Raw genomic sequence first — 27,787 nt, 5'->3', positions numbered from 1 at the left:
TTTAGATTTTCTCTTTCCATGGTAACTGGGAAACTGTGGCAAAATTGGAACAGGTGACAGTATACCTTTAACAAAATAATCTGCTATTGTTAACACAAATTACTCATTGTCAACATTAAACTGATTTTTAAATGACCATTCCACCATGTGTAAGAAACTTGTGTGATTTTCACCATCTATAGATATGAGTCGTACATACGCATTGTGATTGGTTCAGCGTCTTTCGACCAGGTGTCTTGGGAAGAAATCGGTCAATTTGGTTGGTACTGTGATCTTGCCATAGATCCTACCAGACGCAGTGTAACACAGAATTGTGAGTACAACACAGACACTTTCACAGAGGTGTAGAAAATTTTGGTTTTCACGTGGCGAAAATAAAAGAATAGGCGGTTCCAATTTTTACGTGTACGGTCACATTAAATTTGTTCAAAATGTCGTGATTTTTGCCAAACTAATAATTTTCACAGCAGACAAATGTTAGTTGACTGTCAGTTGTTTTTCCCAGATACCAGATATTTTCTACATCCCTGTTTTCATGCCGTTCATCAGGAATTGCATCCTAGAAGTTGTTGCAGTTTATGACAATAGCAAATAAACATTTAAAATATAGGAATCGATAACAAATAGTAGGGCGGTAAGTTTTTGTTTCAAAAGAAGCAAAATTACAGTCAAATTTTTTTAGCTCCTCAGTTTTTACCTTCTCGTGTCTATTTATAGACAGAGAAGGTATTAGAGTTTGAAAACCAGTATGCTGCTGTCAGTACTTCCGTCTGTCAAGACTTCCGTCTGTCAAGATCCGTTGACGTCATGCCATTGTGATGGGTCATATCATAAACTGGTGGGGGTGTTCATGGCTCAGGTTGAGGTGTGGGAGAACGATTTTGAGCTATGACAAAAATCAAAAGGGACTTAGCGGCATAGCCACAGTGTTAAGCCTTTCTCCAAGGTTTCTTAGTTGATTACAATCTATTACAGACTACTGAGCTGACGTTAGGGGTACTCACTTTGTGTTTGCTCACTCTGTGAGCGCTAGTGTTTGGTACTGAGTTGCGTGGATATCCCCTCATGGCCTCACGTGATCTTGGCCTGTTGCATAATCTGCAGAGATGATCATATGCCTCCGAGTCTGAAAACTGTCATTGTGTAAGCCTGTCGGCATTTTCCTTGCATTTTTTCTCATTTAATTTTGCAAAATATCGGCGAGTACCTCAATATTTCAAGATAACCCTTTCTTCCCAATCGTTTCCTGGAGTTTCAGAGTCATATGAACGAAAATGAGTGAAAGTTTTAGACAGGAAAATCGGACGTCGGCCATGTTCAATGTTTACAGTACAATCAGAAGTTTACGTGGAGGAATTAACCAACAAACACTATTCATGATGCCCGCCCTCTAGAGGCAGACCCTCCTATATGAAGTACCACATTTGATGCTTGTGGAAAGCTTGACCACACAATGGAGCATTTAAACTTTTAGAAAATGACAAACTGAATAAGAAGGTATTCAGAAAATGTCAAATACTGCGGAAAAATGCGCAAATATTCAATATAAACAGGTTAACTGACTGGTCAGCTACAAAAAACAATGAAAATGTTTATGAACAAAGTTTTTGAGATGCGCACATTTTAACAAATACAGAAATTATTAACATTATAAATATAAGACCAAACTATTTTTTCAGGGATGGGACAGGTTGGAAATGAGGGGTGAGAGACAAAGGCACTCCTATTGCTGCATGTGGATGCAGCCACACCATTTCATTTACAGCATACTTATTCACTGTGTTGTGTTCAAGTTCCATATTGTACTGACAGTCATACAAGGATAACATGAGCAAATCAAATCAAATTAGAAAAGGATCAATGCTGTTGTGTGGATTTTGCTGAACATGGCTGATTTTAATATTTCGCCCTATATATTTGGTATCCAGCAAAGGCATATTTTGATGTAAAGTCAAAATTAACACTACATTGCTGACAATATATTTTTACTGTTTCTGCATGAACTTTTAGTCCCCACGGACACCGTCCGGGGGGACTTATAGGTTTGGTCATGTCCGTGCGTGCGTCCGTGCGTGCGTCCGTGCGTGCGTGCGTCCGTCCGTCCGTTCACGCAGATATCTCTGAGATGCCTGGAGCGATTTCATTCAAACTTGATAGAAGGATTACTTCATATGGCATACAGATGCACGTCAATTTGTTTTGTGATACGATCCAATATGGCCGCCAGGCGGCCATTTTATTACGATTTTTTCATGTACAGAGCCATAACTCAGGCATGTTCCAACCGATTTTATTCAAAGTTGGTACAAGGACATTGACCAATGTCATACAGATGCACGTCAATTTGTTTTGTGATACAATCCAATATGGCCGCCAGGCGGCCATTTTATTACGATTTTTCATGTACAGAGCCATTACTCAGGCATGTTTCGACAGATTTTATTCAGAGTTGGTACAAGGACATTGACCAATGTCATAGATATGCACATCAATTTGTTTTGTGATACGATCCAATATGGCCGCCAGGCGGCCATTTTATTACGATTTTTTTCATGTACAGAGCCATTACTCAGGCATGTTTTGACCGATTTTATTCAGAGTTGGTACAAGGACATTGACCAATGTCATAGATATGCACATCAATTTGTTTTGTGATACGATTCAATATGGCCGCCAGGTGGCCATTTTATTACGATTTTTTCATGTACAGAGCCATAACTCAGGCACGTTTCAACCGATTTTATTCAAAGTTGGTACAAGCTTATTGACAAATGTCATAGCTGTGCACGGCAATTTGTTTTGTGATACGATCCAATATGGCCGCTGTGCGGCCATTTTATTACGATTTTTCATGTACAGAGCCATAACTCAGGCATATCTCAACCGATTTTATTCAAAGTTGGTACAAGGACATTGACCTATGTCATACATATGCACGTCAATCTGTTTTGTGATACGATCCAATATGGCCGCCAGGCGGCCATTTTATTACGATTTTTTCATGTACATTTTGTACAGAGCCATTTCTCAGGCATATCCGCATGTTTTGACCAATTTTATTCAAAGTTGGTACAAGGACATCGACCAATGTCATAGCTATGCACATCAATTTGTTTTGTGATGCGATCCAATATGGCCGCTGTGCGACCATTTTGTTACGATTTTTTTCATGTCCTGAACCATAACTCTGACATGTATCAAGCGAATTCATTCAAAAGTATTTTTATCACAGACCTAATGAAGAGGACTCTATCCTCTTTGAGGACCTGTAATCAAAGTACCGATTAACAAGTGGGGACTGTGTCATCAACGATGACTTCTTTTTAAATTATAGTATATTAGTACTTCAACAGATAAACAGTTATCGTGATGTCAACCCATAATTTTACATCACAAAGACTGTAATTCTGCCAATTTTTTTTGTTTTTCAGTCATTTTATAAATTTTGCACTGCACAAGATGATTGAACAAATTGCAATGTTTGAATTTGTAAACTCAAAGAATAAAATCCTTTGGTCACAGATTAAATTATTTTTAAAAAAGAAATTTACTCTTAAACACTTTTAGCATATATTCTTTACACGGTCATGTATTTCAAGGAAAATATGCCTATTAAAAACAGTAATTTCTTCACTTTCAATTTTTTTTTCAATACTATGACAATTATCAGCCATGAGGTTATACAAACACAAGACCAGATAAGCGTTTTTCATCATTTTCACAGGACTCTTTGGAAAATCCATTAAAAACAGTTAAAAGTGACTTAAAATGATCACTTGGTATACATTTAATTTACAGATGCCAGGTTGTGTATTTCACATGCACTCAGGTCAGTAAGGAAGTGCGTCATTACTATTTTGGACTGTGAATTCTTATTTCTGAATTATTTAACTTTTTCCCACATTGAACTATTTTAGGCAGTTTATACTGTAGCTTAGAATTTTTTTGATTGATGTATTTAATAATCTTTTGGGTTATTTGGGTCCATATCCCACCTCATGCCCCTACATCATCAACTATTTACCAACACTCCATGCCAACAACCAATTACCTGACCTGGCCACACATTAGAGAAGGTACAGCGTCATTGACGGTATTTTATATACTGAGGAGCTATTAGAATTGAAACTTTGAACCAGGATGGCGGCGTCAACTTTTACTTCCTTCCGTCAACTTTTACTTCCTTCTGTCAAGATTTGGCGACAACTTTTACTTCCTTCTGTCAAGATTTGGCCAATTAATTTCAGTGTGTGTGTCCATGTGTCATGTGATAAACTGGTGGTGGCCAATTACAGTGAAATTTGATCAAGCTGCAGAACTTCATTAACCAAGGTGTTGTTTTAATAGATGTGTATCTGCGATTTTTACAACATGAACACAGCAGGGCTTGATGTGGTCTTGTTTACATCTTTAATCAGCTACATACTCTCAGATACACAACACACTAGGCCACTCCATGAATGTCAGACAGAGAAACATAAACAAATCACCATTCTTTGCAGTGTCATGTATCTTTCTTATTTGTTCGTGATGAACAAGTGAGCGTGAAAGTTCAGGTAGCTTTGGGAATTGACCGGCTAGACCAGCATCATATAAACTTACATGTTCAAAATACATTTGTAAATGTATTCGTGGAGTTCCTGATTGGACTCAATGGTGCACTGCAAGAACCTTTTCAACATAACGATTCTAATAAAACGTAAAAAAAGACAGTTTGTTACAAGGCATCCTTTTCACTGAAACACTTGCAAACATGATTATGATGTGTTCTATTACTTGTTGCTCATTTCATTTATACCATTTAGACAAATTTTTCACTATTATTTCTATTTTTAGCTTTAAGGTATTTTTAAAGTTGTAACAGCTCTAGTACTTTCTCTTTCGTTCTGTTTTTGAGGTATACTGTGATGAGAATGTTCTCTCACAGTATTTCATTATTCGATTCATCTGTAAGAACTAGGATTGCAATGATTAGACCGTTGTAAGCAACATTAAACTTATCATTGTGTCCAATTGTCAGGAATTCCCAAAATTGTTTAATATGTAGATTCACTGAGACTGGACAAGCGAAAATTTCGAAACCTTCCTGAACTTTCAAGCTCATTTGTTCATCACGAATAAAAAGAAAGATACATGACATTGCAAAGTGTAGTGATTTGTTACAGTGGAGTGGCCCTGGTGTGATGTGTAACTGAAAGGTGTAGCTGTTTAAAGATATAAACAAGACCACATCAAGCCCAGCTGTTAATGTCGTAAAAATCGCTGATACACAATACCTTTGCTAATTAAGTTTTGCAGCTTGATCGGATTTCACTCTAACTGGCTGTCAACTTCAATGTGTTTTTGGTACATAGAGAAAACTATGGGAGCAAAGTTTTTCGACAAAATGTCACATGACCAGCCACTTCCTGTGTTAATTATGCACATACCTAATTCTGGGCTTAATAATAGAGCTATAGTTCTGATTTTTGGTATGTATGGATAACTATTGGATACAATTTTTTGACAAAATATCACGTGACCTTGATGACCTTTGACCCCAAATATACATATATGTCCATAACTCAGTAACCACAAGGGCTACACCCTTCATATTTTGTATGATGGGAAACCTTATGACGCCACAACCTGTACCTCATTAATTATTTACATATCTAATTTTGGGCAAGCCAATAGAGCTGGAGGTCTGATTTTTGGTATATAGGGATAACTATGGGATACAATTTTTTTGACAAAATGTCACGTGACCTCAATTACCTTTGACCTCAAATATAGATATTTCTTCATAACTCAGTAATCACAAGGGCTACACCCTTCATATTTGGTATGATGGGACACCTAATGATGACGCATCCTGTACCACATTAATTATGCATGAATCTAATTTTGGGCCAGCCAATAGAGCTGGAAGTCTGATTTTCAGTATATAGGGATAACTATGAGATACAATTCTTTTTGACAAAATATTATGTGACCTGGCTGACCTTTGAACCCAAATATACATATATGGCCATAACTCAATAACCACAAGTGCTACACCCTTCACATTTGGTATGATGGGAGACCGTATGGTGCCATATCCTGTACCTTATTAATTATGCACATATCTAATTCTGGGCAAGCCAATAGAGCTACAGGTCTGATTTTTGGTATATAGGGATAACATGGGATACAATTTTTTTTGGTCAAAATGTCACATGACTTCGATGACCTTTGAGCTTGATTTCACAAATGCTTCTGTGGCCTTTCATCTTTTTTGCATATTTATTTCTCTATTTCGCCTGTGCAGACAGAAAGATGGTAAACATTTTGCAGAATTACTTAATCGTCTCAGAGTTGGCCAATATACACAAGAAGATATAAACCTACTTCAGCAAAAGGCTGATGAATTTCTGGTCAAGCAGATCAATGTGAAAATGCAATTCACTTGTATACTACAAATTTAAATGTTGAAAAACACAATGAAGCAATTTTCACTAGAGTGCTGACAGAGAAATTATGGTGGCTCTCCTGCATTCCAGTGCAGTAAATGGCGCTTACGCACTTTACTAGTCGCCTAATAATAAACCGCCATATACTCCATCAGGATAGATTGGTGTTAATGTATGCAACTTATTTTTATATTAATGCGCCAAATCATGCCGTATATACAATTAAATGTATCTAACACAAATCTTGTGTATCCCGTACGTATCCCAACCCCATGCCTCCAAGTCAACTAGTTCAACTGGCCTCACACTTGAGGAGCTTCAGTGGCCTTGACGCTATTTTTGAAAATCTAAATTTGGTAAACATGGCAGTATCACAGAGGTTCAGGGACAGATTTTTCAAGCATGCTAAGGGAGAGGCTTTGTTTTAACCAATAAGTTTTGACCCAAAGTAAAATTTGCAATCTCTGTATGTTTAGAAATACAGGCTTTCATACACACTTCTATTTATTTTTAAAAATGTGTGTGCTCCAAATTTCATGAACCGGCAAATTACTACCTTTGTATACTGTATATGTATATGACAGTTTCCCCAAGTCTTTTGTCAAATCCTTTGTCTTGTCACTTGTTTCCATGTTTTTCATCGATCCTGTCCAGATGAATATGTGCCCTCTCGAATCAAATTACACGTACCAGGATTCTCATCTCAGTTTAATAGCATACATGGAACTCGAACCACACTCCATTAAAAATCTGACTCAATCTAAGTTTTGCCTCAAAAGCTTCTCTTCCAAATGTTTGTACATCAAAATAATTTAGACGTCAAGACTGAAAAATAGATTTTGAAACAAGAGAGCAAATTGTAGTTGGTGGATTAGTTCACCATTTATGTATTCAAGAATATATCTACAGTACATAAGAATATATCTTCAGTAGATTCAATAGATTATGTTAGATACACAACAGCATCACTTGTTAAAATCTGTATCAGAAATGTTTCTGGAAACAGTTAACAGGAAATCTGTCAATTATGTTTATATGCATCTTTTCTTCTTTTTCTTTCCATCAGTTTCAATGGTAGGTTCTTTTGGAAGGACCTTGATGACATTCCTGCATTCCCTTCATCCAAATCTGGTGGACTTCCTGAAGGGCGCCATCTTTGATAACCTCTCCCCGACAGTACAGCTGGTCTCCTCAGTTCCGGGCAAATTTCAACTTAGCGATTGCAGGCAGTCCCACGGCTTGATGAAGCTGGCGTTGTTTCTGAGTGGCATACCCTGGCCAGAAGACTGTCGCCCCACTGTGAGTAATCTGTTTGAGATCCTTTTTCTTTTCAAATTTAGGATGTGTTTAGTTCAAATGGTGCAATGGTTTTTGGAAAAGAAGTATTTTGAACATTATTCCATAATGGTTATTATAGGTTTTGCGCAAATGGCAATATTGCTGCCAAACTACATGACGGATCCTCTTCTCCAAATCCAAAAGACAATTGTGTTACGTGCAGAGAAAACGAACAAAAGGGTGAACTCAGCAGTTAACGTTTAAACAAAATTTATTACGAAAAAAAACTAATTGCTAAGTCAGGGATAGAGTACAAGCTTTAAAAGTGTACAGACTACTTATCTCAGCTGGGACGGCAAAGCTCCAGTCTCAGAGTTGTAACAGTCAGTTGAATGAATGAACAGTCCTTGCAGGCTTGCAGCTGCACAAAGTCCACAGTATAAATCCAGCGTTGACAGTGAAGGTCTTGAAAAGTCTTGAGAATGACTACTGCTGGAGTTTAGTAACACACAAGAGACACGATCCCAAAAGTCTGACTGGAAGCTGAGCACGTCCCTTTTATAAAGGCATATAAGAACAATCTAGAACTTTTATTGACATGCTAATTACTGTTCTAAAATTATCTCCCTTACACAACTAATCAACTTTCCAGAACATTCCAAACATGACTAATTGAATTCAAGGTTGTGAGGTCATCAAGGGCAGTGACCTTGGGAATGTTCTAGACTAATTGAACTCAGGTCATGATGAGTGTGGGGGAAATGACCTACATAACACACCCCCTCTTCAAAAAAAGAAAATTTTTCAAAGAAAAATCTTTCTTTTGCAAATGTAATCTTGAAAAAGATGTAAGTACTCAAATTTTTTTACTCTAAAGTAAAATTTCTTGAAAGTGAACAACAATAAACTCTAAATACGAGAGAGACAGTCTGCAATTAAATTGTCTCTGCCTTTGATATGTCTAATATCAAGATTAAACTCCTGTAACATTAAACTCCATCTTAGCAATCTCTGATTTTTGCCTTTAAATTTCTGCAGAAAAACAAGAGGGTTGTGATCAATATAAACCACTATTGCCGATTTGAAGAAGTAACATAAACTTCAAAATGCTGTAAAGCTAATATCAAAGATAAACACTCTTTTTCAATTGTAGAGTAGTTTCTCTGGGATTTGTTAAATTTGCGTGAAAAATAGCAAACAGGATGATCTACACCATGACTATCCTCTTGCAATAAAACAGCACCAGCAGCCGTATCACTAGCATCTACAGCTAATTTGAATGGCAAAGTGAAATCTGGTGCAGACAATACTGGGGCACTTTGCAGTATGGCTTTAAGTGTATCAAATGCCTGTTGGCATTGCTCTGACCAAACAAACTGTACTTTCTTTTTAAGTAAGTTAGTCAAAGGCTCAGTAATTGTGGAGAAATTTGGACAGAATTTTCTGTAGTAACCAGCCATACCGAGAAAGCGCATCAGTTGTCGTTTGCAGTTTGGTATGGGAAAACTTGAAATGGCACTGATTTTGGCATCAACAGGTTTTACCTCACCCTGTCCTACAGTATGTCCGAGGTAAGTTACCCTTGCCCATACAAACTCAGATTTGGCAAGGTTGACAGTCAACATTGCTTTACTCAGTCTCTCAAAGAACTTCCGCATGAGCTTGATGTGTTCCTCCCAGGTGTCACTATACAGAATGACGTCGTCAACGTAAGCTGCACACCCGTCTAGCCCGGATATGACGTCGTTGATCATCCGTTGGAACGTTGCCGGAGAGTTCTTCATTCCAAATGGCATTACCTTGTACTGGAACAATCCGTCTGGTGTAACAAAGGCGGATATTTCACGAGCACGATCCGTCAGAGGGACTTGCCAAAATCCCTTCAGTAGGTCAAATTTCGTCACATACTTGGCTTTTCCCACTCGGTCGATGCAGTCATCAATCCTGGGGATTGGGAAAGTGTCTGTCTTTGTTAAAGTGTTGACCTTCCTAAAGTCCGTGCACATACGATAACTGTGATCTGATTTGGGAACAAGTATGCACGGCGAACTCCAGTTACTTTTACTGGTTCAATAAAGTCATTGTCCAGCAGGTATTTGACTTCTTCCTGGAGATATTTTGCTTTTGTTGGATTCAGTCTGTATGGATGTTGTTTTACAGGCTTACTGTCCCCAACATCAACGTCGTGATAGATGACGTTTGTCCTCGTTGGAACATCTTGAAACAGGTGTTTATATTCGTGGAGCAGTTCTTTCACCTGTTGTTGTTGTTCTGGCTGGAGGTGTGCCAACTTTGTAGACTCCAGCTTCTCCAGGATTTCTGAGTTCTGAAGCTTGACCGAGCCCAGCTTTGAGTTTAGAGTATTTTCACTCAATCAGTTTCAGTATCACTATCTTCATAATGGCCAGAACTGACGGTACTGACAGGCTGAGTTATAGTAGGATTATCCCTATCCAAATATGGCTTAAGCATATTATGTGACATAGCTGTTTTTGTTTTCGCCTGTCAGGTGTTATTATGATGTAATTTAAATCACTCAATTTCTTATCGATTAGATATGGCCCAAAGTAACGAGCATGGAGTGGTTTGCCAGGAATTGGAAGTAGAACAAGAACTTTTTGACCTGGTTCAAACTTCCGTTTTGAGGTGTTTTATCGTATTTGGTTTTCATTGACTGCTGAGATGACTCAAGATTTTCTCTGGCTAATTCACATGCTTTAGAGAGTTTTGTACGAAAATCTGACACATATTGCAAAATATTCAGACAATCATCGTCGTCAGACAGGAATTTCTCTTTAACGAGCTTAAGTGGGCCACGGACTGTATGTCCAAATACAAGCTCAAATGGGCTAAACCAAGAGACTCTTGAATTGACTCTCTAACAGCAAAGAGCAGAAAATGAATTCCTTCATCCCACTGCTTCTCTGTGTCAAAACAGTAGGTCCTAATCATGTTTTTCAAAGTTTGATGAAATCGCTCAAGAGCACCCTGACTTTCTGGATGATAGGCGGATGACCTATACTGTTTAATGCCTAGCTGATCCATTACTTGTTGAAAAATACCAGACATAAAGTTGGAGCCTTGATCGGACTGGACACATTTAGGGAGGCCAAATAAAGTGAAAAATTTGACTAAAGCTTTCACTATAGTCTTTGTCTTTATATTTCTCAGTGGTATGGCTTCTGGGAACCGAGTTGATGTACACATAATTGTCAGCATGTACTCATTTCCTGATCTTGTTTTTGGTAGGGGCCCAACACAGTCTATTAGTATCCTACTAAATGGTTCTTGAAATGCAGGAATTGGTTGTAAAGGGGCCTTTGGAATGGTCTGATTTGGCTTTCCTACCATTTGACATGTGTGACAAGTTTTACAGAAATGTGCTACATCCTGCCTGAGATTAGGCCAATGAAAGTGACTGAGAATTTTATGATAAGTTTTCCTTACTCCCAAATGACCAGCCCAGGGGTTTCATGGGCTAGGCGCATATTTCAGCACGATAGGGCTTTGGAACGACAATTGATGTTTTATAGCCCAATCGTCATCAACCAAGACATCTGGAGGTCTCCATTTACGCATGAGAATACCAGATTTTGTATAATAGGAAACAGAGCTATCTGAAGTTTTACCTTCATCATCTACCCTGTCAAACAAAGACAAAATATCTGGGTCTTTGTGTTGTTCTGCAATGAGATTTGATCTAGAAAATGTCTGACTTTGGTCAGCAGAAGTTTTACTGGAAGTTTCAAATCCACGAGGGATAACGGAATGATCCGTGTCAAACACCTGACTGAGAAAGGTGTCATTTAAGTCAACATCTGTGACATTATTTTTGAGAGTATTTTGATTCTCGGAAGTTTTCTTTGACATGGCTCGAGTAATGGCACATGAAGGAAATAAATCGGGTATCTCTTGTTCAATTGGCTCTGGATCCTGATCTAAACTAGGATTATCAGTCACAAGTGGATTAGTAATGACCTTGTCCCCAGCAAGGTCGTTTCCGAGAAGAAGGTGAATCCCTTCAAAAGGCAAAAAAGGCCTAATACCTAAAGTCACAGGTCCAGAAACAAAGTCCGAAGACAAATAGACATTATGGAGAGGAACAGGAATGTAGTCATTACAATCTACCCCCTTAATAAGAACTTTAGAACCTGAAAATGACTTTTCAGAAAACGGCAGGGTATCTGCCAACAAAAGAGACTGGGAAGCCCCGGTATCTCTTAAAATTTTGACAGGGGTAGCAGAAGAAAATCACTAGAAAGTGATATAAAACCATCATGAATAAATGGTTCGAAAATACCCATAATGCTATCTTGAGAAGAATTGACCTTGACCTCATTAATTGGGGATGAGAGGGGTTTAACCTCAGAAAATGTGTTGCACACATTATTAGACTCTAATTGAGTTGATGAAGAAATAAAGCCGGTGGGCTTAGATCCACTTTGACCACTTTGACCTTCACGTTTTCTTTTCAATTTGAAACAATCTGACATTAAATGGCCGTCTTTCTTACAATAATTACAAGAAAGTGTACCGAACTGTTTGTCAGAAGGAGATTGAGAATTGGGATCTGATGATGTGGGAGTGTTACTTGAACTCTGTGAACTGTTGTCATTTGATTTTCTACTGTCCTTTGAAACATTCTTGGATGAAAAGGACGAGTTAAATTTACCTGCATTGTTTCTGTATGAAAAGGACTGGGATGGTTTGCTGAGAAATGAAGATTTGTGGGTCAATGAATAATCATCGGCCAAACGTGCAGCAACCTCCAATGTATCTGCCTTTTGTTCATTGATAAACGTCTTGATGTCACTCCGGATGCACCTTTTAAATTCTTCAATCAAAACAAGCTGTCGTAATTTGTCATAATTCTGACTGACCTTTTCAGAAGAACACCAGCGATCAAACAGTTGTTCTTTTGTTCGAGCAAATTCAACATAAGTTTGATCCTTCACCTTCTCACAATCCCTAAATTTCTGACGGTAAGCTTCAGGCACCAACTCATAGCCCTTGAGAATTAATTCCTTCACAGAATCATAATTTGAAGCCTGCTCTACTGACAACTGAATGTAAATTTCTCTGGCTTTACCCACCAAAGCACTCTGCAAAAGCATAGACCAGGACTCCTTAGGCCAATCCAGACTCTGAGCAATTTTCTCAAAATGAAGGAAATATTTATCAACATCCTTTTCTTGGAAAGGGGGAACTAACCTGAAATGCTTAGTGATGTCAAACTTGTCTGAAGGGAAGAATTTTCCTGATTGTCCAAGCTCTAAACGTCTCATTTCTAACTGTAGTCGATGTTCTTCCAATTCTCTCTCCTTTTCTCTCTGTCTTTCTTCCATTGTAATTCTTTGTCTTTCATTTGTAATTCTTTGTCTTTCATTTGTAATTTTTCCTGCCTTTCCCTTTCTTCCATTTGCAATTTTTCCTTTTCTAATTCCAATTTCTTAAGCTCCAAATCTGCCTGTATTTCTAATTCTAATTTTTTGAGTTCGAAGGAAGACTCAGGCTCATAATCTTTTAAGGCAGACTCCTCAAAATGGCCAGAATTAACTAAATGTTTTGCAATCTTGAATTGAATTTCTCGCTTGCGCATAGATTTTTTGACATCTACTTTAAGGAAATTTGCCAGTGCTATGAGGTTGTCTTTTCTGAGGGAATTAAATGTGTCCTGATCAAGGTCATCCATAAATTCGTCTGGCTTGAATTCCGCCATGATTGAATTTCGCTGAGTTCACAGTATACAGTAGTTTTGAAAAGGCTGTCAAAATGTTTCAAACGGCTCAAAATATTCGTCTCCCGGACGAGCCCCCAATTTGTTACGTGCAGAGAAAACGAACAAAAGGTGAACTCAGCAGTTAACGTTTAAACAAAATTTATACGAAAAAAAACTAATTGCTAAGTCAGGGATAGAGTACAAGCTTTAAAAGTGTACAGACTACTTATCTCAGCTGGGACGGCAAAGCTCCAGTCTCAGAGTTGTAACAGTCAGTTGAATGAATGAACAGTCCTTGCAGGCTTGCAGCTGCACAAAGTCCACAGTATAAATCCAGCGTTGACAGTGAAGGTCTTGAAAAGTCTTGAGAATGACTACTGCTGGAGTTTATAGTACACACAAGAGACACGATCCCAAAAGTCTGACTGGAAGCTGAGCACGTCCCTTTTATAAAGGCATATAAGAACAATCTAGAACTTTTATTGACATGCTAATTACTGTTCTAAAATTATCTCCCTTACACAACTAATCAACTTTCCAGAACATTCCAAACATGACTAATTGAATTCAAGGTTGTGAGGTCATCAAGGGCAGTGACCTTGGGAATGTTCTAGACTAATTGAACTCAGGTCATGATGAGTGTGGGGGAAATGACCTACATAACAATTGGAACTGAAATTTTACCTATATTTTCATGTGTAAGTACTTTCATTTTTGCAAAGGCATTCGGATCAGTCTCATGGTTTAGCAGCCGTACTGCTATTTCCAAAAACCTATGATAACCATGGAATAATGTTCAAAATACTTCTTCTCCAAAAGTAATGTACTGTTTGAACTGAAACCAGCTTTCTTTACTTCAGGAAAGTTTTATCATGTGATAAATTTGTATTTGGCAATCAAATATAATCATTTTATAAAATTTGATTACCCTGAATTGGTGAATATCAAAGCACTTTGGAAATGCTGCCTGCATAAGATATTACAGGTACAAAACATATTGGATTAACCTGCAAGATCCAGTGAAAATCGTATAATACAATTATTTGCATGGATCACGGTGAAAGCAGTGTAGTTTGTTTGACAGACATTTTGCCAAATTTCAGTCAAAATATCAGACCAGCCACAAAAACATCCATGTCTGTAGTTTCACAGTTTACAATAATGCAGTGAAGTTTCGTTAAAACAAAAGGGGTATGGTGAACCATAGGTATCCGTATGTAAATGCCTAGATATGCTGATATTTCATTTCCAACAAGCAATTTGATTGGCTCAGGGCTCTGACTTTTATGGCAGGGCTAATTTGCATGTGCCTTGTAAGCTTTTAGCTGATTGGTTTACTGAAACTCATCGTTTCCATTGAATGATTACCACCCAACCAATCAGGTAGAGCCTAGATTCAGACTCCTTAAGTTGCTGGAAAGAATAACAATTTACCAATCAGACATACTGCACATTTCCGGCTATGGTACACATGTACTGCTTAAAATGGTTGTATTAAAACCTGGAAAAAAAGCAGAAAGACTGAAAAATGTTAAACAAAAAGAAACTATGATTAGTTTTAGATTTTTTTAACCCTTTGAGCGACATAATTTTTCCCATCAAAATTTTAGTGCAACATTTTACCAATTTTTATGAATGTTTCTGTATTTGTTTTGATAATTTTGGAGCAAATGGACACCACGTTTCAATGGCTACAGTTTTCTATCAAAAATTTGGCAAAAATCTGAAAAAATTTGACTGGGGTATATTTTGTAAAGGCAACAAAAATCGACTGTGACAGTCAAAGGGTTAAATTTGAGAGTGAATGCTTTTCTGTCAAAACACCACATGTTTGTTTCTATATGTATTTTTTTTTCATCAATGTATGAATTTTCATCATCATAGATTCTGTACCAGACACCAGTGTGTAGCTACGAGAGGAGGATCATATCTTTTCTCCATTTGTTGAATTCAATGTTTGACACCAAAACCTTCACCATGGACGTTCAAACTGGAAGTAAACCGTGGGACTGGCTGTTTGCAAAGTTGGACAAAGCTGACATGAAGGTGATCATGAATTTTGATTAAGGATGTGTCAGTTTACCCTGACATATACCCTGACAGATATACTGAAAAATTTACTAACAGATATGCTGACAAATATACTGACAGCTGTACAAGCAGGTATACTGACAAATATTCTATCATATACACTGACAAATATACTGATAAATATACTAGATTTACTGACAGATATACCAACAGATATCTTTCAAGAACATTATGTCATGCACATGATAAAAACTGTTATCTTTGCCTGTTATGTTTGTCAATGTTTTATAAGTATACATCTCGCTTAACTGTATAGTACAAGTTGTATTGTGTAAAATTTTTAAAAAATGGCTGAAAGAAAAATTCACAGAAAGTCAAAGAAGCATGAGAAGTTTGAGCAGGAATACCCAGATACAGAGATATGGCATGGCAGTAGTTTGTTTAACCTGTTCACCTCTAGTTCCCTGTAAACAGGTCCACATTTACCATTGATAACAATGGGTTTATGCCAAACCATGGTGGTTAAAGGGTTAAAGATGTCACTTGGCATATTTGGTGTGGCTTTGTAGAACTGGCAAAATCTGTGATGGCCATACTGATGCATGTAATGTCTTTGTAAGAATGTTCAATATTGACAGCGATTCAAGATCAGTGGAACATGATTTGTACATCATATTGTCAATCGTTATCACATTCAGAATAAAATTTATAGGACCCCAGAACACTCTTTCAGCTGAGTCATGTTCTGCATATAAGCTATAAGCAGAGAGAGTGGTTAATAAAATACAGAACAGATGAGAAAATAATGTCAATATCTACCGGAAAGAGTACAGCAAAACTTACCTGGCAAATATTTCATTCCATAAGATATTATTCCCGTGTGTGAGCAGTCCAAGCCAAGGAAAGAAGAAATTCCATCTTTCCAAAGGATTGAGATACGTAGTCCATGAGGATAGGTAAGAAGTCAGACTGTGTGAAATGTCTTGCCGGGATTGGCGGAATTTTCAGTCAGGAAGTGAAGAAGAGAATGATTGTGGCCTGTACTTTATTGATGATGATAGTTTTGTAACCATAGTAATAAAAGTTGCAAATGACGGGGACAGTATGACGATGATGATGATCAGGCCCGTGTTAGTTACATTTGAATGATGTGAAGTGAGAGAAGTATAACGATTCTAACATAATTAAGTGATAACATTCTTTAACATCATTTCTGTCTATTTTTAATCTTTTTCAAAAGTCAAATGCAGATCAGACTGTACATGGCTGATAACACTGATCCTGTTAATGGTAAAATCATCTGGAATTCCAGGGTGAGTTTCCACTTTGCTAGACAAGGAAAAATTTATAACTATATTTTCGGTAATTTTATCGTTGTCTTATTTTTTTATTTTCTATTAGTATTTTTGTCTGTTTATAGAAAACATGGCATCTACATTCCTACAATTCTGAGAGGTGGTAAATGGCAAGAAAGTTTGTTAGATGGCTGAAGTAAAAGCTCTCTTAAGAAAATTACAGGAAATGATCACTGAGTGAATTCTGGGGATCATTTCAATATGACAGAATGTGATAAAAGTTGGATTCATGTGTTTATTCATGATGGTAGGGAAAGGGTATGCTTCATTCATGATCGGGGTGCCTGAAAGAGTTGTATGCATAAGCTGAACCTTCATGCTGACTGACAGAGATGCTTGCTGTTTTCTGTCACTGTATCCCTGCAGTTAGAAAATCTGGAGCTCCTTGTGTGTCAATTGACCAAACTGTGGAAATTACAATGTACCAAGACTGCAACTTTTGAACTCTCAGAAAGAGTCTTCAGTTCAGGCAACAATGCCATTGTACCAAAGCCAATCAGATTTTCAATTATGGTTTGTTATTCATTACTACTCCTGCATTAAACAAAAGGGATCTAGAATGCCATTTAACCCTTTCAGTGTTGTAATTTTTCCCGCCAAAAATTTTGATGCAACATTTTACAGATTTTATGAATTTTTATGTAATTTTTTTCATAATTTTTGACCAAATTGACATCTCATTTCATTGGCTACAAATTTTTATCAAAATGTTTATCAAAAATTAGCAAAATATTGACTGGCGCACACATGATAAAGGCTACAAAATTTGACTTTGGCGCTCAAAGGGTTAATGACTGAACACATGATAACATGTAATTCACTGTGTACTTAACATGCCATTCTCTTCATCAGGTTGTTAGCAGATTCTGTGATATTAAAGATAAAAACTCTGATAAAGGTAAGCAAGTTATCATCGTCATTACACATCACATTAACATGATCCAGTTTCTTTCAAAGTCAGCATAAAAGGACTCAGCATTGTGACTTACATTTCTATCTCAGTTTGTTTGTGGTGCAATCCAGTATGGCTGCCATTTGGCAATAGCAAATTTCTTTCCACATGTCAGAAGCCAGATCCATTTTGGACTGTTTTCTCTTCAACAATTGTTGATGGTCGGCACAAATCAAGTGTTTCGATAATTCACCTGTTTGTTTTTTCTAGGTGTCTTCAAAAGTCAAGGTGTGATTCTGAAGATAATTCTTCAAAAAGACTGAATCACATAATGGCTGACAGTGCCATTGTGCATGTATATGAAAACATGGAAGTACAGTTGTTCTGCAGGCATCGTATTAACTTTAATTCAGTTAACCCGCTGAGTGAGAGTGTCATTTTTGTCGCCTTCATAAAATATAACTGCAAACAGCATTTTTTTTCAGATCCAGACAATTATTTGTTTGATTTTTCCCAAAATTTTGATCAAAAACTGTACCCAATGAAAGGTTATGTCCATTTGATCCAAAACTATCAAAAAATTACTGAAAAATTCAAAAAAAATTGGTAAAATGTTGCACTAAAATTTTGATAGGAAAAATTACAGCACTAAAATGATAAAAGCAAATGGGAACTTTTATTGACAGTGGATTAGTTACATGTGCTAACAAGGGATTGAAATGATAAGATTGATGGGTAATTGGAAATACATTCGTTTGCAATGAACACACTGTGTTCTAGTGGAAATTATGAATGAAAAAGTCGAAATATTGTCCCTGTTGTGTTCATGTTTAGGTTTCCATCGCTATGGATGGCTGCTTGTCGGAAGCTATGGTCTGAGTATTGATGGATGGGGTGAAGTCGTCGGGGACAGGTTTTTACATTGCAAGAGCTTTGAACTTGGAGTCATTCATCGACCTCATTTCATCAATGACCCCATCAAAGGAGGTGGGTTTGTGTGTGCAGAGACAATGGCATTGAATGTCACATATTAAACAGAGAAGTACATGGTCATTTTAAAGTAATTGAAACAGTGTTGCAGCCAGGACACGCCCTTGCGACAATGTCCCCAAAACAGAACCCGCTGTGCCGCATTTTCGCATACTGTGGGTCACCTCTGGCGCACTCATGAATCACCTCTGGTGCACTTGTGAGTGCGATTGTGTTGGTTGTAGTCAGCAAGTAATATCTGAAACTGACTGTGGCCTTTGCTTTGCATGATCATTTTGAGGCTAATATGGCATCTATGTACTTTTGGAGATGTTATTAGTCTAGTCCGACTGAGCTCTGATTGGCGGCAGATAGGGTATACTTCCTACAATTGCCTGAAATTTAAGCATAGCCAGTAGTTTGAATTTTGTCTTGTGAAACTTATTTGTTACAAGATAATACAAAATTTGATTGAAAACTGACGCATGTTGTCCCCAAAATGTGCAAAATGTCCCCAAAAATAAACAGTAGTGGGACACTGTGTCCCCCAGTTTAAAATTCCTGGCTGCAACACTGATTGAAAGTGAACCTGTAATATGGGATCTATGGATGAAAAGTCGGTAGTAGTGCCATCAATTAAGCCATGCCATCTGATCAGTAACTTTACAGCAGGATAAAAATCAAGGGATTTGATTCCAGCAGATAGACTATATCCTTCATGAACTACTGCTGAATGGATCCACATATCGAGAATTTGAAAGACCAAAACAGCAAAACAGTTGGATTTAAATTGCATTAAAATGGCCAAGTGCTTTTTCGATATTACTCTTTTTCGTCACCAGACAAAAGTTTTTCAAAATCTTTCCATTTTATATCATATTCATGTGCGCTTTTCTTTGAAGGAAAATTTATGAAAACAAAATATGAACTTTGTGATCATGTAGAAGAAAATCAAATCCAACTGTACTTTACAAATTTATGACTATGGTTGCATCTTTACATATCCAAATCAGCCACCCACGAAGGGTCTCATACCGGTGCATGTATTTTAACTTCATTTGCCATAGATGTGTTTTAGAAGTTCCTGTTCTATCTGTGTTCTTACTTGTGCATCAATAATCACAAATATTCATAACGGTTCTCTTCTCCATAATATTTTCTGTCGGAAAAGGCGGATATTTCATTGCCCCAGAATTTTCAAACATAACCCTGCCGTTCAGAGAACGGTTCGTCAAGCCCTACCCTGTCAGCATGTATCCTGCATCCTTGCTGAAAGAACCAGAACGCAAGTCTGCAGAGGAGGAATCGCAGATCTACATGCTCATTGGTAGACTTGAGATGCAGAGGTCTGGCAGGTCTAAACAGCTTCTGATACGACTAATAAATGAACCGACGAATGAGGAAGAAGTGATATTCTTCAGGTAGAGTGACATTTCAGTCATGCTGTACCTATGCGAAAGTTTTCTTTGACCCTTTGAGTGCTGTAATATTTTCTTCCAAAATTTTAGTGCTACATTTGACCAGTTTTTATGAATGTTTCTTGGTTTTTTTTTTACAATTTTTGACCAAATGGACATCACATTTCATCGGGTACAGTTTTTATCAAAATTTTGTAAAAAATCTGGAAAACTTTGTCTTAGGTTTTCAGGGCTCGAAATAATACCTGTCTGCCTGTCCCAGACAAGTGAAATTTGGCCTGGGACAAGTAGTTTTGAAAAGTACTTGTCCAAGTGGACAGGTAGGTTTTTTCAGCCTGCAACCAGTATTTCAACCTATTGACTACAGCAAATATTCATAAGTTTAAATTTATATACCAGCGTTTCCATTACAATTTCAAAACTTCTGTACGATTTTACGCAACGTGGTTTTTATTTGCGTAAAATGTATCAACAACGCGTACGGTGTCGGTGGGAATCGGTATCTGAAGTGAGTTGGGCAGTCTTTTCTGTCGAACTTGGGGGTTTCCTTTAATGCGCATGCCTTATTAACAAAAAACAATAACGTGGGGGGGGCTTCAAGGTATAGTAGCTGAACGCTTGCAATGCCATGATGCATGTCTTGCATATGATCGTTGAGCAGCTTTAGATGACATCATGTTCAAAGAAAATACTTTCTGACAATGAAATTAGTGTTTTCAAAGGGCCAACAAAAAGCAGATACTGATCAAAGTCCAGCGGGACCTCTCAAGATGCAACCCTACAGTGTTAATCGTCACCCGTAAACATTTCCAAATAACATGCGACCTAATGACCATGATTAACTGTATTGTGTTACCAACAACGTAGATTCGATGGATTCTCGAATTTTTTGCATCTGTAGTGTCATTGTCTATACAGAACTGATTGACATGATGCTTTGTGATGATGAAATACAATGTTTCATAAAGAGTTGCAGTCCGCTAAAGTCTAAAATGTTGCAATATCATGATAAATGTCACTTGCAAGCAGGTGCATATGTTCTATTTTTGTCCTGCATTGCATGTTGAACCACGTTGAGGCAATGTAGTGCGAGCCAAGTACGTCCGTGTCAAGGGGCGGCATTTCTAGTTTACGCAGTCATGATTTTTTTTTCGTATTTCAGACTCTTTTGCGTAAAATACGCAGGATTTTGTGTTAACAGAAACGCTGTTACAGTATATACCTTTTACAATTTTGAAAATCATTATTTGGATATTTACCTGTCAGAAAAAAGTAAAAAGAAAATTCGATAATATCTAATCACTGTTTACATGAGGCAGCCATATTGATTTATCTAAGGTCACGTCTCAAATCTCTTAGATTGGGAGATTCTAAAAGCTATCTCGACACTGCTGTTACGCCAGTTTGCATATGATACAGGCATGAGTTTGTTGAATTGAATTTAAACTAGTATAGTTTCTTAGAATAAACTATGCCATTTTGGACAGGTACTTTTCTCACTTGGACAGGTACTTTTTATTTTGACTTGTCCAGTGGACAGGTGGTTGAAAAAAAGTATTTCGAGCCCTGGGTTTTGTTGTATAAAGGAAAAAAAACATTGACTTTGGCTATCAAAGGGGTTAAGGAAGCATTGCAGTTTAACTTAATAACCAACACATTTTTTTCAAAACAATATTTTTTATCAAAGATGACATGCAAACTCCCCTCATACTATATATTTTCAGAAAAGAAAAGCTTCAGTTTAGTATGGTAGCAATAGTTTACTCAAAGAATGAAGGAAGTACATATTTGGGGCAGAAAACCGGTTTTGGTATCAATGAAAAAAATCAATTTAAGTCCAAAACTTGACACTTCTTCATGAAATTTAATATCTCAATTTATACTATAGTGTATGTGGGATAAACACAATTTTGTTCTGCATTATATATTATCATTCTTAAATGGAAGGGGTTGAAAGACTGACGTTTGAAAACGTGATTTAAATCGTTATAAGCAAAATTGTAATAATGACCCTTATTCAAAATAGAAGAACTCAATTGCCAAATAAAATCTTTTTGTTATCTTGAGCAAAATATGCTGTGTTATGTCAAACGCCATCTCAATGGTGTAATTATGTTGGTAAGCGTGAAGCTCAAGTTGATAAGTGAATAATTAAGGGAATGGTAGATGTAAATGAAGCCAGAAAAGGCCAAGTTTTCTTAAGATGTTCTTTATCAACCAGCAGGCATTAAAGAGACAAAGTCGGCCATTTTTCATGAAATTTGTTTGATACGAGATACTACTTATATTGTATTGTATATTGTATTCAAACTTGGCACAAAGGCATAGCACTATGACCTACAGATGCACATTGATTTATTTTGCGATACAATCCAATATGGCCGCAAGTCTGCAAGGTGGCTATATTTTTGCGATTTTTCATGTCTTTGAACCATAACTCAAACATCCGTGAACTGATTCTGTTCAAACTTGGCACAAAGGCATAACACTATGGCTTACATGTCTAATTATATTGCGATACGATCCAATATGGGCGTGAGGCGGCCATTTTGTTTGCAATTTTTCATGTCTTTGAACCATAACTCAGACATCCTTGAACAGATTCTGTTCAAACTTGGCACAAATTTAGGCATAACACTATGACCTACATATGCATGTTGCATTATATTGCGATACGATCCAATATGTGCGTGAGGCGGCCATTTTGTTGCAATTTTTTCATGTCTTTGAACCATAACTCAAATATTCTTGAACAGATTCTGTTCATGAAACTTGGCACAAAGGCGTAACACTATGGCCTACATATGCATGTTGCATTATATTGCGATACGATCCAATATGTGCGTGAGGCGGCCATTTTGTTGCAATTTTTTCATGTCTTTGAACCATAACTCAAATATTCTTGAATCGATTTTGTTCAAACATGGCACAAAGGCAAAGCACTATGGTATACATATGCATGTATCAATTAACCTTGCAATAGGAGCCAATATGGCTGCAGAACTGCCATTTTGTTGGAATTTTGCATGTCTTTGAAGCTTAAATAATTCAAAGGTCATTACACCGATTTTGTCCAAACTTGGCACAAAGATCATGCACTATGGCATACATATACATGACAATGTACTTCGTGACATGTTCCAATATGGTTGCCGGATTGTCATTTTGCCCCAATATCGCTGCTAGATGGTCATTTTAGATTTCTTCATGTCTATGAGGCTTAATCATATGCAAATATTCCTTATCCAATGTTGTTGAGACTTGGTACAAAGATAAAGTACTATTGCATACATATGCATGTCTACTTATTTTGTGCTATGATCCATATGGTCAATAGACAGCCATTTGATTTCAATTTTGGTGTGATTTTTTTATGTCTTTGAAACATAAACATCGGTCACTGTCCTTCGATGGACTGATTTTGTTTAAACGTGATATGGCTGCATTCTTGTGCACATTAATTTGTTTCATTATATGATCCGAAATGGCTGATTACAACAACATACCCGATCCCATACCATTTCTAAAATTCCACCATACCATGTGTATAGTATGTGCCATCATGACACGAGAGGCAGTGAGGGCATCGTTATGTGTGATGTAATCACCGGCAGAAAGTTCCTTCAATGGTCATTACCGGCAGAGATGGGTCAATTTTATTGCACGTTCCTCAGATTACTTTATTATGCAATTAAGTCACAGGCCTGATGCACCCGTTGCATCAATGTCATTCCACAGCTACCTAGACCACAGCTACCTAGACACCAAAGATTATAACAAAATGGACAAGCGGGGACTGTGTCATCAACGATGACTTGTCATTTCAAAAATCAAGAACGTGAATGGGTCACTTTGCCAAATTCGATACCAGAGACACAACTTTATCCAATATTTACTGACTATTTAAATTCCAAATGGATCCATCCCTGCATAAGTCTACAGGGAAATTAAGTTGATTTGCACAAAAATAAGCTGATGAAATCTTTATTTACTCCATTAACTTCAAAATGCCAAACCCCATCCCCCCCCCACCCCTGCAAAGCGGTAGACAAAAAAAGTATAATTGTAAAAGTTTGAGTCTGAATATCTATCCCCGCATTCTACAATGGACCTGTCACATTAAAATGTTGCAACTTAGGTTCTTGAAAGACTTCTTTTCACATTACTGGATACACAGGGACCAAGAACTCTTCAACAAGCCGCCAGAAATTTGTCAGAGAACTGGAATCATCCTGCTGACAGAGTCAGTGGCACGACATTATCCAGGTAGCACCCGTGGGCTGGCCAGTTTGTTGACACACGGCCACGGAACTCTGCTTTCATTTTTGTCTGTCAGGAAGAGAGGCTCCCTGAAATGTGTGTGGATTCTTGATGCCCGTCAAACAAGGTAAAATCTTTTATAGCAGAAATGATTGATATCCATTACCCTAGCTTTCACACCATTGTCATGCTCAGATGCTGTTGAACATAACACAGTTGTATCACAAGTGTTATGTACAAGGGATGAGAATGAATGGTCATAGAATAGAGTAACTTTTTGTTTCTATGCAATGAGGATTTTCCCCCATGGATGCGAGTCTACTGCTTATACACTTATATTTAAGTGGTAGAAAATTTGAAGTAATAGAGTGTATTGTGATCCTCTGGATTGTTTTTTTGTTTCCATATTTGTGATTGCAAAAAAGAACTTGCAGTCTGTTCAGTATTCACAAAACAGATCAGATACACATAGAGAAACCAATAGCTTACAGGTAGCATATGATGATTGCTCTATTTTACTCTATAATGTCTCACAGGGTCCAGCCAACCAGCCAATTTTGAGAAATTGTAAATGAGCGGCGTTTTGCATGTAATACACTGTTCTAACATGTCTTTAACAAATTGAAATTTATAAAGGAAAATTATAGCTTTTTGTAACTTGCTTCCGGCTATGATTTGAAAAAAATCGCCTGTCTGACTACTGAGTTTTTTCTCCTCACTCCAAAGAATGAAATTTCACTTTCCCTCCTTTCTCTAAAACAGCTCCCCCTCCCCTCTATAAAACTGCCTGCCACCCTGTTGTCAATGGTTTTTCCCTTGCCCATCTGTAAACTCCAGAAAAGAACCAAATCAAACTCTGTGCCTGCCTCTTACTTGCCAAGAAGATAACAATTTCTCTACACTCTAAGAAGAAAAATTGCCTCACTTAGCAATATCCTGCCCCCCCCCCCAGTACATGAAAAGTTGCCCATCTATTTTCCTAGACATCACAATTGTACAGCTTTTTTGCATGACCAGTTTTGTTGGCTATATACCCCATGGCTTGTTATGGACGATTTCTGTATAGATCATAATTGGATTCAATTCTATTCAAATGAGCTCACCTCATGATCTTTCAGTAGAGGTGAAAGGCCAGCTGTCGACAGCCAGCGAGTCAGTATTCTCAAGAAGCAAGAAGTCTCCATGACAACTGGTTGCTATGGCAATGTGGCTGCAGTTGCTACACCAGCCAGTGTTGCTGAAGATAGTGTGAGTGACACAGTATCAGAATGCAAAGAAAATTATGAACGAGAAAAAAGAATTCCACGGTGGGTGTTCATTGTCAGTCTTATTTCTCAGCTTTATCACAACCCAGCATCTGCATATATGTCAGAACTTGCACCACTTTGAAATGATGCCTTTTCATAAATCTGTGTCGTTTGAAAACTACCAGAATGTATTGTGGCCGAAACAGCTTCCACATTGGTATATGTAACTAGCACTAAAAGGGAACTGTGTACTTTCAGTCTTTCAGGAGCATATGTACAAATCTGTTTGAATAAATTATATTTCATGATGTAAATAAATTAGCCCCAGGCTAACTTCCAATTAATACAATGATAATACATTGTAGGAAGTCCAAGCTGTGTTTATACAGGATATGTTTACATTAAAGAACTATGAGTTCTCATGATCAAATACAAATCTGTAACAACTCTAGCCCTGCTATACCGGTAGATGCTACCTATCAGTCTTATCATATGCTACATGACTGTACATGTCATATTAATTTGAATAATTTTTGCATAGTTTGACCTCCCATAAGGTCATAAAATGGTTGTTATACAGGAGCCTCAAAGTCTTCTTATGGCCTTCAGACCATGCTTTTGATCAAACCAATAACATTACGATGTGAAAAGCATTCTCCTCATAGCTGTACAAGAACTATGATAAACTTTGCAGCTTATTATTTTGTGAGGCAAAACTAGACTCTTTTCTGTATTCCACAGGAAAAAGGTTTGTGGAATGCAAGTGATAGGATTGGATGTAGATCCAGACACCCTGACCGGCACATCTACGGCTCCAAAGTTGGTGCGTCCTGAGCGCAGGGATGTGTACGTTGCCAAGCTGCTGTACAACCTATACGGTGTCAATGCAAACGACAGAGCCACTCAGCACGGCAGAACAAGCATTCGCTACAGGAAGGCTATTCTGTCTGCTGCGAAGAAAAGAATTTTGATAACATAATCTTTGTAAACTTATGTGAAGTTTTGAACTCCTGTGTGAAGTTTCACCCACATAGTCTCATTGTCTTTGGCAAGTCACTTCTCAGACGGCCATGACAGCCAATCGTGTCCTATTGTCAAAAATGAAACCATGCTTTTTGATTTCAGGGATTTTGACAACACAGGTCTATAAAACTGCAGTGTTCTAAGTTTCAGTTGATTGAAAGTCTACGTTATTTCCCAGGGTGAGTTGACATTATTTCCCAGGATGAGGGTCAGTACAGGGCTTGAAAAATATGGTCAGTAATATGATTTCCAAAGAAGTTGACATATCTCAAGTGATTGGACAATGACTTCATTTCAAAACACACAAAGAATGTCTGTGACACCTATAACCAAAAGCATATGTGACATGCAGACAGCTACCGTACAGCACTTCCAATCATTGAAGTCAGCGAAATTATGAGATGGTGTCTATATTTGTTCACTCTGAAATTTCTTCTCAAAGTTTGTTCAACTGAAAACTAATGCTTTGAGTGATGGTAGGTGACAAAGTAAGCCATAAAGGGTAGAAATATAGGAAAAACTGATGACATTTTTCAGAAATCATGTGGAGAAAGTGATTTGAAATGAATACAGTAGTTTGTACGTGTCACATAAAAAGCTCTGTCTTAGATTGTTGACCTCGCATGACAAACTGATGTTTTTGGCATTTGCTTTTGTTATCGTTTCCAGGTACACAACCATGTACAATGATGTATGGGTGACGTTTGTAAATTTGCAAATACTCCTTCTTTGTTGTCTCTGTTAAATTTACCCCCAGTTTGCATTAAATTTGTTATGATATATTTTCTTTGTGTGGTCATGCATTTAATCGCCATCAGACTTTAACCTTTCACCCTTTTCCCTGCACAAAAGTCAAACCAAACCAATATCAATAGGGTTATGTTAAAGTTCCGTGATTAACAGATGAACATGTGAATATCGAGAATGAAATGTTTGCCTCTTGAGGGCGCTCCGATATTTGAATTGCGTGAATCAGACAGTGTCTGTGGTGGACGTTGCGTAGAAACCCGTCTTGAGAGAGTACCCCGAGAGTACGACTGTATGCGATATTAACATCATATTTGGTTAGGTGCGATCATGTATGAATGCAATCTTAACATGTGCAGGATAAATTTCTTGTCCGGTGTGATGTTTTATCACAGTGACATCCAAAAGCAGTATCTC

General features: G+C 37.5%; 1 protein-coding gene across 2 annotated transcripts in view; it reads left to right on the top strand.

The window, feature by feature from the left end:
* The window catches only part of LOC139118960 (uncharacterized), a 47,098-nt gene extending 19,702 nt beyond the window's left edge, over positions 1-27,396 (top strand). The window contains exons 10-20 of one of the 2 annotated variants that reach the window (XM_070682543.1): positions 183-313; positions 7,498-7,730; positions 15,313-15,474; positions 16,327-16,415; positions 16,700-16,772; positions 17,667-17,712; positions 18,541-18,693; positions 19,847-20,096; positions 24,271-24,480; positions 25,475-25,660; positions 26,342-27,396. In XM_070682543.1, coding sequence (XP_070538644.1) covers positions 183-313; positions 7,498-7,730; positions 15,313-15,474; positions 16,327-16,415; positions 16,700-16,772; positions 17,667-17,712; positions 18,541-18,693; positions 19,847-20,096; positions 24,271-24,480; positions 25,475-25,660; positions 26,342-26,579 — 1,771 coding nt within the window. In that variant the 3' untranslated portion in view covers positions 26,580-27,396. Of the gene's footprint in view, positions 1-182; positions 314-7,497; positions 7,731-15,312; positions 15,475-16,326; positions 16,416-16,699; positions 16,773-17,666; positions 17,713-18,540; positions 18,694-19,846; positions 20,097-24,270; positions 24,481-25,471; positions 25,661-26,341 lie in introns of both variants that reach the window. The other variant, XM_070682541.1, reaches the window with a different exon arrangement.
* Positions 27,397-27,787: the final 391 nt, after the last annotated feature.

This window comes from Ptychodera flava, chromosome 19, assembly GCF_041260155.1.
Source record: "Ptychodera flava strain L36383 chromosome 19, AS_Pfla_20210202, whole genome shotgun sequence".
Classification (NCBI taxonomy): domain Eukaryota; kingdom Metazoa; phylum Hemichordata; class Enteropneusta; family Ptychoderidae; genus Ptychodera; species Ptychodera flava.
The sequence above is the reverse complement of the archived record's forward strand: the minus strand, read 5'-3'. Positions and strand labels throughout refer to the sequence as shown.